Raw genomic sequence first — 15,908 nt, forward strand, 5'->3', positions numbered from 1 at the left:
CACTGAGAACATAATTTAATTTGGAATGGAGTAATTCCATTTGAAATGGAATTTGGACAGCACTCTGAGAACCCCTTCACTGTCTATGCAAAAAGCACTTCAAGGTTCTGCGGGTTGATTTAGGCAGTTGGTGTAATCCACGTACAATCCCACTTGCCCTCAAAGTGAGACACTAGACATGGACCACTCCTGTTTTTGAAACTATATAAATGTGAAAATGCTGTGCTGCGTCCATTCCTGTAAGGTTTAACCCTGCGCAGTAAAAACTTGTTTGGCTTCCGAGGACCTGGCAAAAACAGTTGAAAGGAGCTTGGATTTTTTAAATAGATCTGTTGAAAGTAATACAGTCTTCCAGATAACACACACCTAACGTGGAAACATTCTGCTTAGGTTTGTCCCCCATTGTCCCAGACTACAAGTTTGAGACTGAGCAAGTTGCAGAGGCAGGTTGATAGAATTCAGGTCTACATATAGCAGTGATAGGTTATAAACTGAGGAAGGCAGAATAAGTACATTTAACACACAATTTGGGTTGAGTGCCATCAGATATCCCACCTTTCTCATATTTAGCAGAGCAGAGCTGGTTATAAACCAGATGGAGTCTTGCAAGGGAATTTCCATGAGGAATGTTACATGACAGGACTACTGCAAAACAACATCTCAGAGATGAAGTCATGCGAGAAATGGGTCCCAAAGAAGAATTTTTTTTTGTTGTAACTAACACAATTATCATATTTTCAAATTTCTAATACTTTGTAGGGTTTTTCTTAATAAATTTTCTTAATAAAACGGTGTATTTAACTTTGTCTGTTGTTTTACCTGGCTAGAAGAACAGGCTCTTGCCAGTTGATAGATTTACTAGTGTTCAACCAGATTTCAGGATATTGAAGTTAAAATAATGGGTTTTAGCTCTTACAGTACCCACCACAGGGGCTGCACATAGGCAGTTTTTGCCCTTTCACTGTCTGTTTGTATTCTGCCTGACCTAATCCAAGGCTGAATTGGCAAGGGAGCAGATGGAGAACTTGCTCTTGCCTCATCTCCTCCTGGGATGGCGCCACTACACAAGAAGCTGGAAAAGTGAGAATTGTCTGTGCTCAGGTCCAGAGGGAGCTGACAAGTCTGCTCAATAAACAGATTTTCACCTCCTTTTGAAGACCTGTGGCTAGCAGTTATTCTGCACATGGGATAATCACTCAGCATAAGTCAGCTGGTTTAACATGTTCTTTATACAGTAATGTTGATCATTATGTATGATGTTTATACAGTAATTGTTGTGCCAATTCTATGTGCTTTGGCAGGAGATGAGAAAAATTATGGACATGGTATATGAGAACTTTCACTGGGAAAATGGAAAAAAAATAATTTTATCATGGTTTGAAGTCTTATCAATTTCATGGTTAAGGTTGTACTTATATTTCTTGTGTCCATAGACTGCTCTGATTTACAGGTAACGATTTACAGAAGCAACAATCTCTCTGCTGGTACTCTCCTTTTGCCTTTCCAGATCCGGCAGTACTCATCTGACACGGAGAAGGCAACACCAAACTCCCCAACTCTAGGCTGCACTGGCTGAGACCGCTTCTTTCTGGTTCATCAAGAAAGTGCATGGCCCAGTTCATGTCCTCCCTAACCCACGCACACAGCAAGGTCACTGCATACTCTCTTCCATGACACAGCTGTACCCAAAATGGACCTTAAAAACCATTTTGCCTATGGCTGCAGTACACTTTCCCATGTGTATTTAGCTGAGATTTTCTGAATCCTCTCAGGTGACTTCTATACCTCCTGACTTATGTGCCAGCAGGACCCTGATGCAACGCAGCACATACGCCCTGGCTGTACCCTCACTGAACCAGGCCTGGGGGCCACCCCCAAAATGCCACCACCCCTCCACTCCCGCGCGGTGTCCTACCTGGCATCAGCTGCGCCGCTGCCTCAGGGGTGGTGGTGGGAGCGGCGTGGGGCTGCTGCTGGCTGGAGCTGACCTCAGGCTCGGTGCTCACCGTGGGCGAGCCGGCCACCTCACCACCCGGGGCCAGCTGTGGGATGGACGGGAGGGTCTCCTCAGCAGCCGGTGGTTCCTCCTGACCAGGCAGCTGCAAGGCTGAGAGGGGGATGCTGATGGGTTTCCCAGCGGTGGTGATGGCGTTGGAGCTGCTGGCTGGCACCTGCAGGGCAGCCACAGGCCCACCGCCTGCCCCCCGTGCCGGGGAGGCCAGGGGTCCCCGGGGTGGCCGCTGCGTGGCCATGCGGGGCGGGCCAGGCGGGGAGGCGCAGGGGCGCTGCGGGTCGGGGTCAGGGCCTGCGGCCGGCTGGGACACGGTCCTGGTGGGTCCCAGGCAGGAGGGCCCAGCCGCGGGCTGCGGCTTGGGCTTGGACATCTGCGTCAGGGCCAGGGCCGGCCCATCGGCGCCGGCCGTCAGCTCCGCGTTGGCCACTATATAGTAGTCCTCAGGGAGCTCCTGCTTGATCTTCTTGAGGAGCACATCACCGCCGCCCTCATCGGCGGACTGCGCCGGGGCCTGGGCAGCGGCAGCCGGCCGCTTGCGGGGTCCGGTGGGAGCACGGTGTGGGTGTGGCTCGAAGTCACTGTCCTCGTCGGTGACAGAGGACTCACAGACCATGTCGAAGAGGGTGGCCTCATCCTCATACTCCTCCACAGGCTCACCCAGCTCTGACGGCTCACTGCAGTAGGAGAAGTCGCAGGAGTCACGAGTGCGGGTGCAATCCAGCTTGGCCTTCCCTGGCCGGCCTGGGTAGCGCTCCAGGGGGCTGGCCTGGGCCTCTGATGGCACCCCCAGCATGCTGGGGCTGTCAGAGTTGAAGCTGCGGCTGTCCTGGAAGCAGACACGCTCTTGGGAACCGGCCCGGCAAGTGGCGGCCAGGGGCCAGTGGTAGGCATGGCCAGCACTACAGCCCCACATGGCTGTCAGGTTGCCATGGGCCCCCTCGGAAAGCAGGTGCTTGAGGTTGGGGATGAGGCTGCAGATGGTCCCATGGCTGTGGGCCCAGCTCACCAGCTTGGAGAGATTTTCGGAGGAAGTGTGAAGGCAGTCCTCCATGGTACAGGATCAACAGCGCCTGGCCCCTGGGAAGTCAGCTGAAGACACGGTTCAGATCACAGGATCCTGGCACTGATGGTTGTGTGTTGCCAAGCTCATATTTACTTCTCACCTGCAGAGAGACAGAGCAAAACCCCACTCTTCAGCACTCCCAAAGCATGACCACATTTGCATGGGAAAATGAAATTTTTGTACACTCAGCTAAACCCATTTTACTCTTACCTCATGCCCTTCAAAACATGTCTCAAAACTACACCTGATTTTAAGCAGCCTCATTCTTCATTCTCAGAACATCTCTGCAATACACAGCTAAAGAGAACACTCCTTTTCAAACAAGCCAATTCAGTATCAGTAGCAAAATTATTAGAAGCTTATATTTCTGACAAAATATAAAAGCAGCCCAAAAGATGGTGATTGTGTGTTCATACCTAGGAAATGAAAATGAAACAAAATCTTAAAACATACTATTAATCCAGAACACCAGGGTGGCAATCAAGCACAAGCTTTTACTGGATCTGAAGAAACTATGAAGTTTTACATGATTTATGCACATTTCTCAACTGAATAAAATATCTCCTTTTCAACTGAATTTAAGAGGCATCAAAAGGAAGGCTTGAAACTTGAATTTTCAATACAAGGAATAAGCAAACAAGCTCACCTTTCATTGTTCTAAACTGATAGTCATCAGGTTCTCAAAGGCTTAAGTGACTCTTAAAGGAACTGCAAGACTTAAGCCATAAACTTCCTTTGACACTTGACTTTTGCTTTTTTTCTTTCATATTGTCTGTTTTCCGATTCCTAAATCATGATTCAGGTCAAGAAAACTTTTGCTATTTCCACCAAAAGTATTTAGAAATTTGCAGTACAAGATGACAGCAAAGTATGCGTGTCTCTTTGTATACACCTAATGACAGAGAAGTCATCTCCAGTGACAGCTGGAGGGACAGCTAAAGTATCCATGAACTTCTCATTTCTGCAGGTCTGTTAGGAGGCTTTCCCTAAGTCTCTCTCTGCTGTGCTTTGTGAACATGACCTGCAAGTCTTGGAATTTCTGTTGTTCTCATTTCAGTTTTGTTTTCATACAGGCAGGAAAGCCCATTACATTTTTCCCACAAGAAATGCAGTATTCATGGCAATGTTACACCTAATTTTATTACTTCTCCTCTTCTACACAAGCATTTCAGATGCAAAATGAACTGCATCAAGGCTCAAAAAGACAGCCACACGGTGGCTAAGTGCCTCTGGGGAATGCTTTCCCTAAAATCAACACAAATTACTACCTGCCTACCCAGTTGCTCCTCAGTGTCACCTGTCACCAGTTACCTGCAGATATCTGTGTTTGTTCTGTGCCAAGAAAGGTGAGGAGGCTGTATTTCAATGATTTTGCAGCTTGCACATCCCTGCCCACCCACTCCCATTCACCAGGGTTGGTCTGCAGAAACCAAAACTGGAAATAAAATAGGCAAGTACTGCCTATGATTTTCCCCTCAAGGCTCCTCCTCGGTTTTTCCACCCCACCTACTGTGAGTCTTTGGTGAGGTCAAGAATGGAGCCAGCATGGGAATTTCTAGAAACTTTGCAGATTTCTAGGTATTTTTTCAACATCTTTGAAATTAAGCATGTAGAGAATAAAGCACATCATTAGGAAATAAAATTGTGTAAAATTCATGCTGGTTTTTGCAGTAGCTCAAGCCAGAGTGCATGCACAGAGAACAGCTACAATACCTTGATTTCCAGCCCACATGCAAACAGAAACCTCAGAGCATCACCTGCAACACAATGTCTCCTTGCAGGACATGCACACAGAGTGCATCTATTAAGTATAATAAATGCAGAAGGTCGCCAATTTGCAAGTCTTTTAGGCACTGGAGAAGACCTTCTTTTTCAAACATACAACTTTTAAATATCTAAAATGTCTTTTTCGTTATATTTTGTTATTTTTTTAAAAGCTTTTAAAAATCATTCTTAACAGGGGTCAAAACCCCTGAGGCATCCATATTTCTCCTAAGAGATATATTCAAAGATATGTACTGACAACGTACCCTGCCACAGCAGAAACACTAAAACACAGGAAGAGGAGCACCATACTCATAGCATGGCAAAGAAGACAATCTGGAAAATGAACAGGGGAAAGGAGGGAGAGCTAAAGTCAGCAATACAAGAAGAAGCTGCATCTGTGTAAGCTTTGTGTGATATCACGGAGCTGCTCAGTTGCCACACAACCAGGACTGTGTCTTGGGAAAACAGAAAGCCTCTTTGGCTGAAGGACCGCTTTTCCCTTAGGGAAATGAGATAAGATCTGCCACAGTCTGACTGTCATGGCCAAGATTGTTTGTGCAGTTACTCAGAAGCACTGTGTCTTCATTTTGCCAACTGCAACAGAAGTTCCCAATGGCACTTTGGCAGGGAGGGAGGCACTCATGCTGTAGAAAGCACAGAAAATGCATTACTATGTCCCCAGTTTTCTGACGAGTACCTTGTCTGCTCAGTGAGACAGCAGGATCCTGGCTGACAGTCTGCTCTTGCTTTCTAAATCACATTTTAGAGACTATGTAAGTTCTTCATTCAGACTGGCAAGATCTGATAAGATGACTCATGCTTAATAATCTGATAACATGATAACTTTGAAATCATACAGTAACTAGCAAAAACATGAGGTAGCTTCAGTGTGATCTATGCTGTATTTTAACTGCATTACAGAAGGCTTAATCTTCCACAGCACTTTTCTGCAGTTCAGAGCCTACAAATATCTAATTCAGAGTGAAGCATGTCTGGGTGCTGGAAATCCACTGCAGCTATCTGGACCCTCAAGGAAGAGTCGAATTTTAAGTTTTTTTTAGATTTTACAACCTCATTTACAACATACCACTATTATTACTAATGTGGGCAGAATGTGTGCTGTGCAAGAAGCTATTGCAAAACCATGCCTTAAGATCTGTTAATGCATTAAGGGGGAACACCATTTGATTTGGGAAAGGCAATATTTTCTCTGTCCAGAATCAGAGTTTTGCCACTGTACATCTGTTTGATGACCAAAGGGTAACGAAAAATAGCAACATTTAAAGAGCAGCCCTTCTTCATGTTTTAAGTTGGGACATGGCTTAGCTACTTTAATGCAGACAAAATTCTTCCTGATTTTGCACAGAACAGTAGCAAGAGGCTCTTTGTTATGATGCAGGGGAGATGAGCCAGACAAGTCCCAGGAGCAATAACAATTGGTAGCAGTCTACCATGAACCCTTTCCTTTATCGCATGAAAAGAATGAACATACTCCACTGGGGAGCAGAGATCTGGCTACCTCAACTACATTTTCTATTTTGGCTCCTTGCACATGCAAGTGATAAAGGGGAGTTTTGATTAGGAACTTATGGAAGATTCCTCAGGACTAAAAGGGCCTTCTGTGATATGGCTCCCTCAGAAAGCAGGCAACAGAGGTGAGGATGCATTGAAGGAACAGAATGCAAAAAAGTGGGATGATACACAGGTATAGAGTGGTGGGAAGTGGGTGTCCTCCAGCAGTGTCTGTACACTGGAACACAAATTTGGCGGATCGACAGCTCAGGGAGGCTGATGGGTGCATTTTGCTGTAAAGAAGGAAAAAAAATCTTGTTGGAATTCTGTCCTCACAGAACTCCAGGTAGTTAGCAATGGATTGCCTTCCCAGGTTAGTCTTAGGTAAATTGATTCACACTAACTTGCATCACACATATCTATGTTTAAAATTCTATTACCATTACTGATTATTAGTACTTCCATGCTGATTTTTTTCAAGGGAATAATATACCCATCACTACATTAACAGTCCTCTTGGGACATGATGCTAAGGGTGATACTACTGAAAATTTTCTTAAAGTTCAAGATTCTCAAGTAAGAATACAATGCAAAATTTACTTCTGTTAATAATAAAAAATAATTGTTCTAATCAGACAGTTGTATAAAAACTAAAACCTGAACCCTAAAACATTAAAAGACAGGTGTACAAAAATCTGCATTTTACATAGCATGGATTTCAAATTGATCTTACAGCAGATGAAACCTGACTTTTATGTGTTTTTTAAGGAGAAGCAGTGTTTTAGCAGCTTCTACGTTAAAAAAAAAAAAAAGTGAAAGCAGTTGAGCTCTGCTTTCTCATGCTTGCAAAAGAAGCTCAAAATATTTTAAATTCTCTGTGTTTTTAGTCTCTCCACCCTGTACAAACCTACTAGGCTGTTACTCCATCACCATCTGAAGGGGAAGCATTGCTTCATTTTTTTAAAGACCTACCTTTCCATACTTAAAAGCACTTTGTATTAAAGGTTGGTCCACCATGGTTTAAGTTTCTAATTCAAGATTTTAGCTAATGGACAATACTAGGGCTTGTCTTATTACTAGAATTTCTTAAGCCAAATGCTTAGCATTGATAAATGTCTGAGGTCAATAACAGCAGAAATCCAAGTGTAAATTCACCCACAAAGGCAGAGTAGTACTGAAGTCCCCAAAAAGGCCTGCTGCAGTCCCACAGGACCTACTAGCCATCAATCCAGGATCACCTGTATACTTCTCTTTCACAAAGTCAGATGCTGAAGTAAACTCAGCAGGAGCTGCAGCCCCACTCACACAACAGAGCACCCAAAATCACACCAATACTAATCACCTTCTCTGCTATCTCGTGAGGGGACTCCTGCTAACAGTGGAGTTAAAGTTCAGCCTCTTTGCCCCAGTGTTTTGATTTCTTCACTTATATTGCTAAGAAGGTCATCAAGATGACAAAGGACCAGGACAGACAACAAAAATAGACCAGCAGACTGGAAGGAATGGGAATAGGTGAGTGCATTTTCTCTGATTTTTGATTTCTGGCGTACAAAACATCCATGTTAACTCAAATATTGAATTTACTTTCTGCTTGATATAAAGACTGAAATGAAGCAAGAAGAAGGAGAGAGAGAAAGAGAAAGAAAGCATGCAGAAAACAATGGCATCTTATAGGCAAGATATGAATCAAGTCGTTCACCATGTGGGAAATGGGTTGACTTCCACCTCTGATACAAACTTGCATATGGCTCCTTCTGCTTAGGAAGGCCTGGTTTTAATTGAGTGTCTCTTCAGGAAACAAGAGGGTATATATTACAGATGAAAGGATCACAAATCCTGGCAAGCTCTGCAAGCCTGTGAGGTAGTTTGGCAATGTCTTGTATTTTTAAGCTAGTGAGTAATTTCTCCAGCTATGCTCATTTGTAACTTCACATAGTCTCTGGATGGTGTCTTCAAGGGAAAAAGAACCTCTCACCTCAACAAAATCACTGTTTTCAACTTATGTAAGCTTATGCTGTTTGTCTGTGATTTTAGCTCTGTAAGAAATAATTTAGAAATAAATAGGGATACACAGTAGGAACAAAACAAAACCTTCATGCTAATTTTCCACCTCCACAATTCTAGGATCTCAAATTTTACATAAATCCAGTCATTTACATGTAGCAAGTGCCTTCCCCCTTAATGTCTCAGAGGTTTTGTGCTTATATTTTGGGTTTTCTGAAGTCAATAGCGGCTCTGCTGCTGAGTAAGCAGGCTTTACTTTCAATGAACCACAATTACAATTCCTATCAATAACAAGCAGCACCAAGAATGCTTTCCTGAGAGAGGGGCTCAGATGGGAGTAGGAATAAAAAAATAATGCATTTGTTTCTGGACAAGTAATGCACTACTCCATTCAGAAAAATGTCATGGTTGTCTGTCACATTTTCTTCACAAGGCTGCAGCTCCTTCTAAGTTCATGGTTAGTCTTCAGGATGCTTTCCCTGCCAAGTGTGGCACGCCCTCAGCCGCAGCTGTCATCACGGCAAGCCAGAGCAAAGCAGCAAAACCTGTTTGCTGGAGAAACTCCTTCAGCTGGCTGGGACAGCATTTGTGGGTTTCCTCACCTTTTTATGTGGAAGACTATTATCAGCATTAAGAGCCTCCCAAGGGCCTGCCTCATTCACCAAGTAAAACGATTCATCCATTGACAGAAGAGTTGACTAAATAACAGTGTGGGGGCTCAATCCTTGATCTGTAGCATTACACTGCTTCTATTTTTGTAATCTTTTTCCCCAGCACCTACTAAGCAGGATCTACATGAGCCCTGCTCTTGGACAGTGTGGTTGAAGGGTCACAGAGACACCAAAAGAGCACCAAAGGAGAAGCAGCTGAAAAGGGACCAGAACAGATGGTGCAAGAAACCTGATCAATCTTACCAAGGTTTGTACATAAGAACCTCTCCTATTACCTACATGCCAAAGTCTTAATTAAGCTTCCTGAGACTGACCTATTTCTCACTCTTTTTTCACCACCCCATTGTGATTCTTTTGATAACTACGCAGACATGTTAAATCTTTATCATGAATCCCTGACCAAGCCACCCACCCCCTGTGCTGGTGCTTCCCTGTCCTGAATTCCAGTCCTCAGGAACATAGGCCTGATTTGGTTGTTCTCATTTGCAGGGTGTAGGATCAGCAGAGAATGGCACAGAAATACACAGGACTGCTTCTTCTTGCTGAGAAAGGTTCTTCCTTCCAAGGACCATGTCTGAAAGAGAAGTGATCTTTCTACAGTTCATTAATGTATCTGCAAAGTTGCTGAGTACCTCCAGCTCCAGAGAAGTCAAATAACTTAGCAGTGCTATGCTTCATCTTTTTTACCCTGTGTCTTCCTTATGCATCCCATAAAGGACATATTCTGCCATGCTCTTCACAGAAGCTCTGTAGCACTAATGTAGTCCTGTAAAATATCAGCAGTCCACACTGAAGAGTGTACAGCTGAAAGCAGAAAATATTTTAGGATTTTGAAAGCACCAAATCCTGCTTGTTCAATTCAGTGTTTAGCACATGCACCCCTGAAACTTTCTCTCAAAGCCTCAATGAAACATATCTGATTTTGTTAACAAAGATACTTCTCACTGTGATCAGCAACAAAGACCTAAGAGACAACATGGACTCTGTGGCCCAGCTTAAAAAATCATTGTTCCTTCAGACTGACAAATGAAAGCAAGTTTTAGGACTAGCTGTTCTGTAGACTTACACACTGTTAACTGTCCAGTGACTATTATGTACACCTGGATTAGTGAGCAGAGAAAAGTGTGGCAAGAGCAAACATTTTCAGTTGTACTCATGTCTTTCTCCACTACCAGCAATGGAGGTGATGAAACAAGAATGATGATCAGTGCAAAATCCATCCTGGATTTCCAAGTACTTGGAAAACTGTGTAACTGTAATGTGTGTGAATTTGCCTCTACCTTTCACCTAGGTTATAATGGGTCTGACACTGAACTTTTCCACACCTTCAAACAAAATCCATCCTTCTCATAAAGTATCTTTCTTTCAACAGCAAAGGCAAAATGCATGTTTCCACCTCTAACATTTTTACTGTTGCACTGTTCCTCATTCCTTGAGTACAGGTAGGACCACTGTTGCACAGGAAGAAACAGTTGCTGTGGTGCAGCCAAGTTATCCACCATCAAATTTGCTTAGAAAAGCTTAATATCCACTGAGGAGAAGACTCCAATGAGTGCAGTAGCCATTGAACCAAGTCCAAAATGTCTTTTCTGTGAGGCTGGACTTGCAAGGAATAATGTCACTGCAGCTACTTCACTTTGGATGAATTTTGGTCAGGCTAGATAGATAGGCTGAGACCAATTGTATAAGATTCAGCTAGACCAAGTGCTGAGTCCTGTACTTTGGCCACAACAAGCCCATACAGTGCTATAGGCTGGGGGCAGGATAGCTGGAAAGCTGCTCAGCAGAAAAGGATCCAAGGATGCTGGTTGACAGCGGCTGAACATGAGGCAGAATATGCCCAGGTGGCCAAGAAGGACGATGGTGTCCTGGTCTGTATCAGCAATATACAGGCCAGGAGGAGCACATGCCAGCAGGGCAGAGATTATCCCTCTGTACTTGGCACTGGTGAGTACTTTGCTCAGTTTTGGGTCCCTCACTACAAGGAAGACACTGAGGTGCTGAAGTGTGTCCAAAGAAGGGCAAAGGAGCAGGGGAAGGGTCTGAAGCACAGGTCTGATGAGAATCAGCTGAGGGAGCTGAGGCTGTTTAAGTCAAAGAACAGGAGGCTCAGGGGAGACCTTATCACTACAACTCCACAACTCTGAAAGGAGGTGCCAGATGTGGTTAGTCTCTTCTTCCAGACAATTAGTGAAAAAATAAGAGGACATAGCCTCAAGGAGTTCAGGTTGGACATTAAGAATTTCTTCACAGAAAGGGTAAGTAAACATTGGAATGAGCTGTCCTGAGAAGCGATGGAGTCACCATCCCTGGAGGTGTTTAAGAAAATATTTTATGTGGCACTTGGTGCCACAAGTATTGTACTTGATGGTATCTTTTTCAAACAAACTGATTCTGTGATTCTGTAATTTTGATTTCTGTTTTTTGAAAAGCCTAAACTCATGAAAATATGCCTCTACACTCATATAATTATTTCATCATTGTTTTTGATAACATTTTTTACCTCAGTCACCAGTACTTAATCCCTTCAGTAATCCAGATTCTCTTGCTTTGGGTTCACATTTGTCTACTAAAACATAAAAATCCAAAAATAAGACCCCTTTTTCCATTTTTCTCAATCCAGTATCTCTTATAAATGCTAGAAATTCTTGCCTCCACTTTTAATGACTCCAACCTGTGTTTTATACAGAGCTGGCACTATTCCTCAGAGCAAGCTGAGCAGGGTACTGAAGTGACAGCAGCAACACAATTTTCCAGAGAAAAAAAAATGGTGCTGGTTTTTCCTTTTCCAGAAATGAGTCTTGCAATAACCAAGCAGGGACTGTCAGATACATCAATACACAATGCAAAGCTTCTGGGATAAAACCTGCTCTGGGAGGAGGCAAAAATGACAGTGACAGGGAACTCTGCATCCAGTCAACACCTCAGTAGTTAAACAGCTCAGCTGCAGCAGTACTAGGGTGAAAACCTGATATTCACGATGCCTCCATGAGCTTTGTCAATATGAATGCCAAAGGCAATATGTGATGCTTTTGATCCTAAATGTGATGGTGACAACAATGAACATTGTTACACCATGCAGCCAGTGCTACAACACAGAGGAGTACTTCAGAAGATGCCTGTGCATCAGGATTAGCAAAACATAGTAGGGAGTTTTACTGTAGTCTCAAGTCAATCTTGGCCATCTCTCACATTTTATTACCTATGTACTCAGCAAAGACATTTTAAAAGAAAGAGTACATAGTCTGAGAAAGCATTTCTGAAAAGTATACCAACAATAAGATTTTAAGGTCCTGAGCACTTGAAAAAAAATAGTCTGTATTTTACTGAAGTTACCAGGGAGCTTATCTATCATGGATTGGTTATTTTGTGTTGTTTATTAAAATTTGTTCTGAAATTGTATCTGCCTTCACACCATTTCTCATGGTGACCTGAGACTAAAACTGCATCATATCAAAGACACTAGGATTTGTCTCAGCTTGCAGTTCACAATCATTCTTTAATGGAGAAATCGCACCCCATGTTTGGAAAATGTTTGAAATATATAATTTCCTGAGTTTACAACAAAGTGGGTGTACCCTACCTAAGTTTCGAATTACAGTGAGAAGAATCAAGCACACACAGCCCGAAGGCAAGATTTTTTCCCTGGCTCTTCATTTTCCTAGAAATTATATTAAGAGAAAGTCTGCACATGATTTACTGAAAACAAAACAGGAATATTAACACTGACTTGCACAAAAAATATGAAAACCAAACTCCCCCATCTTCTTAGAGGGAAACCAAAGCCTTCAGTTCCAGCCCAAACAACTATTCCATGCTATTTCTCACAAGGAAACGCAAGCAGCTTCTGTGGATGAAAGGTTTTACTGTGCCAGATTTGATTTGTAATTTTTATTTGTAGGACTTATTTCAGAGTTTTTCCAAACCAATTGAAAACTGGAATAGTGCTACTATAGTAATACTGAAAATATGCATTACTTGGCTAAAAAGTACAAGTGAAATGACATTAATAACCACGTATGAAAAACTGAGGTTATTTCCTACAGAAATGAGAAAAATATTAGAAAGTCAGCATTTCTGTGTAGGGATGAAACTTCACTTCTTTACTAGAATTTAAGGGTTTAGGTTTTTCTTTTTTTAACACAGAAGTAGTTTTGGATGTTAAATAACTCTCCAAGGATTTAATTCTTGGCAAGAAAAACATTCTGAACTTCTTTACAGTGTGTTTTTTGAAGTATCAACAATTATTGTTATCATCGAACTACTGGCATCACTCTGAGGTCCTGTCCTGCAGCTGCTTTTTAAAATCTTAAAAAAACCCAAAAACCCAGTCTCAGAGAAAAGAGTTGTTCTTAGCAAACAATTTTGAAAAAACACAAAAAACTTAAAGATAGTAGATTATTCCATGAATAGGCTTGTATCCAACTGTGCATAACAGATCATGTGCAGCTGAGTCCCTAATAGAAGTTCCTAGACCTGACTTTGACATGATGTAGGAAAACCAGTGATATAAAAGCTGCCCTAGAAATGAGCTAGCAAGTATTTGCATTCAGATGTAAGCCAGATAAAAATACAGGGTAACATCTTGTAGCTGACAGGCAGAGGACAAAAAGATTAGAAATGCTTCACTCAGCTATGTACCAAGTTTCCTTTTATCCCTAGAAACATATTTAGCTATGTGCCTCTAACATAATATCACTGATCAACTGAGATTAAAATGAAAATTAAAACAAGGTTTAAAAGTGATTATATTTTAAGATTACTGAGACAAGTTCCCTGAAAGTACACAGATATCGATGCCTCATGATGTTTATGCACATACAGGTTAGGGGTTGGAAGAAATCCCACAGGACAAGCAGCCTGGCCTACTATTCTCTTGATGGAGAAGATGAGGAATAGGACAGCCAGTGATCTTAGAGGCTGAGCCTACCCAGGCCAGTCTGCATGCCACCATGAAAACTCTTAGGTCTGAGTTCAGTGGGGCTGGAACTATGAAGGCTTCAACAACCGTACAAGTACAGCCCTTTGACATTGGCTGGCTCAGGCAACCCAGGCCTCAGTTCTTAGAAGCATTTATGTAATCACAAGCACTGAATGGGGTCTTCACAGGTCTATGTAAACTAAACAGCTATAAAATCTGACCCTGAGAATCTGAAAACCTGACAAAGCTCTAAGTAGGTGTCTTGCTTTGAAAAGATGGATGTCTGCTACGGAAGGCAGGAGTCTCCCTTGAAATGGAAAATACAAACCCCTGTCATAAAGTTCCTTTACCTTTAAGAAAGTTAAAGTTGCTGGGGTCTCCTGGGAGTCTTTTCTCTTGACCAATTATCGGTCATTGCTGAGAATTGACAGCAGTTTTAGCCATTGAAAAGTAGAATCAACTTGTGAACCCCACCTTAAAGTGTACACCCAGAAGTCTGTAGTGCTTCTTTGTTTCTTGGCTGTAAAGGGTGGCGGAGCTCCAGGCCTCCCGTTCTCTGCCCAGGCCATGCGGCCTGGGTGGGGAGCCGGGCTGAGCCTGCCGTTCTCCCGGCCGGGAGATGGGGGCCGGCGGGGGCTTGCCCCGGGCTGAGCCGGGCCAGGCCGGTTCCTGGCTTAGCTGCAGGTTTTGCTGTAATAGAATTTACTAGGAAACTGCCGAGTAAAGAAGAAAAGCTCTGGACCTGCGGCAGGCTGAGACAGCAACTACACTGCAGAGCAGCCATGAAGAATCTTCTATCGAAGACAGCTTCACTGCTGCTCCGGCAGAGATCACAGAACCATCTACAAAAGCCTGGGCAAGATTTTAACTCTTTCTTATCCAGATGAAACTTGCAGATTAATCTTTTCATCCAGAGAGAGAAAAAGAAAGTAATCAACATGAAAAGAGACTTTATAAACTACTAGTGGCAAGAAAGAAAAGAGACTTCAAGAAAGGTAGGGAATTAAGGAGATGCTTTAATTAAGCTGAAATATCTTTCTGTTAAAACTATGGAAATGGACAATGAAGTCTTGAGAAAAACCCCTTTAATTCATAATAGAGTATGGAGAGGAATAAGGTGTTCAAAGTGTAAATTTGAGTAATAAGTGAAGTAATTGTGGTATAGTGAAGTGCTGAGAAATTTGAAGCCTTGAGAGGCAATGAGAAAAACTGTTTCTTAGTGAAGCTCACAGAAGCAGATGAAGAATACTTTTTTTACCTTTGACTAACTTATCCTTAAAAATGCTATCTTCAAACTCATGACCCATAACACATTTTCAGAGTGATGTGGAATGGGAGGGGTGGGCTTTAATAACAGTAGCTCTGAGCAGCTGATATCAGAGAAACGAGAAACTATAACAAAAATAGTTTTCTTGTGACAAACTCCCTAAATTAACAGAAAGGAACTTCTGTTTCTCTACAGAAACTGAGGAAAAGACTATAGAAAGAATTAGAACTGTTTAAACCATCAAAATTATACAGTTTTTGTCTCTGTTGTCATGTAAACAAAAGAATAGTGAGCAGTGAGAAATGAAAAGGTTTTTTCTAAAAGTTTATTCTGGTGTTCTTATTCTTGTAGTTTGTCAATAAACTCTTCTTTATTCCTTTTAAGTTTTATGCCTGGTTTGCTCTTATTTTAATCCATATCTCACAGCAAGAAATAAATAATTCCTTTTTCCCCTTTTTGTTAATTACTGGTTTAAACCACGACAACCCCCTACCTGTGAATTATTATAATTTTGAAATTAAGGAGCTCTCAAGCAAAAATATGGGAGGAGGAATAACAGTTCTTTACTAGTATGTATAAATTAAAAAAAAAACAAAAAACAACCTACAACTTAAAAGGAAAATTAAAATAAAATGCAGTATTACTAAAACCACTGACAGAGCCAGAATACAATCTAACACCCTGTTGGT

General features: G+C 42.4%; 1 protein-coding gene across 1 annotated transcript in view; it reads right to left on the reverse strand.

The window, feature by feature from the left end:
* KIAA1958 (KIAA1958 ortholog) overlaps window positions 1–15,908 on the reverse strand; it is a 55,777-nt gene that overhangs the window by 20,314 nt on the left and 19,555 nt on the right. The window contains exon 2 of the mRNA XM_058827519.1: window positions 1,916–3,177. Coding sequence (XP_058683502.1) covers window positions 1,916–3,065 — 1,150 coding nt within the window. The 5' untranslated portion in view covers window positions 3,066–3,177. The remainder of the gene's footprint in view (window positions 1–1,915; window positions 3,178–15,908) is intronic.

Source organism: Poecile atricapillus, chromosome Z (genome assembly GCF_030490865.1).
Source record: "Poecile atricapillus isolate bPoeAtr1 chromosome Z, bPoeAtr1.hap1, whole genome shotgun sequence".
Lineage (NCBI taxonomy): Eukaryota > Metazoa > Chordata > Aves > Passeriformes > Paridae > Poecile > Poecile atricapillus.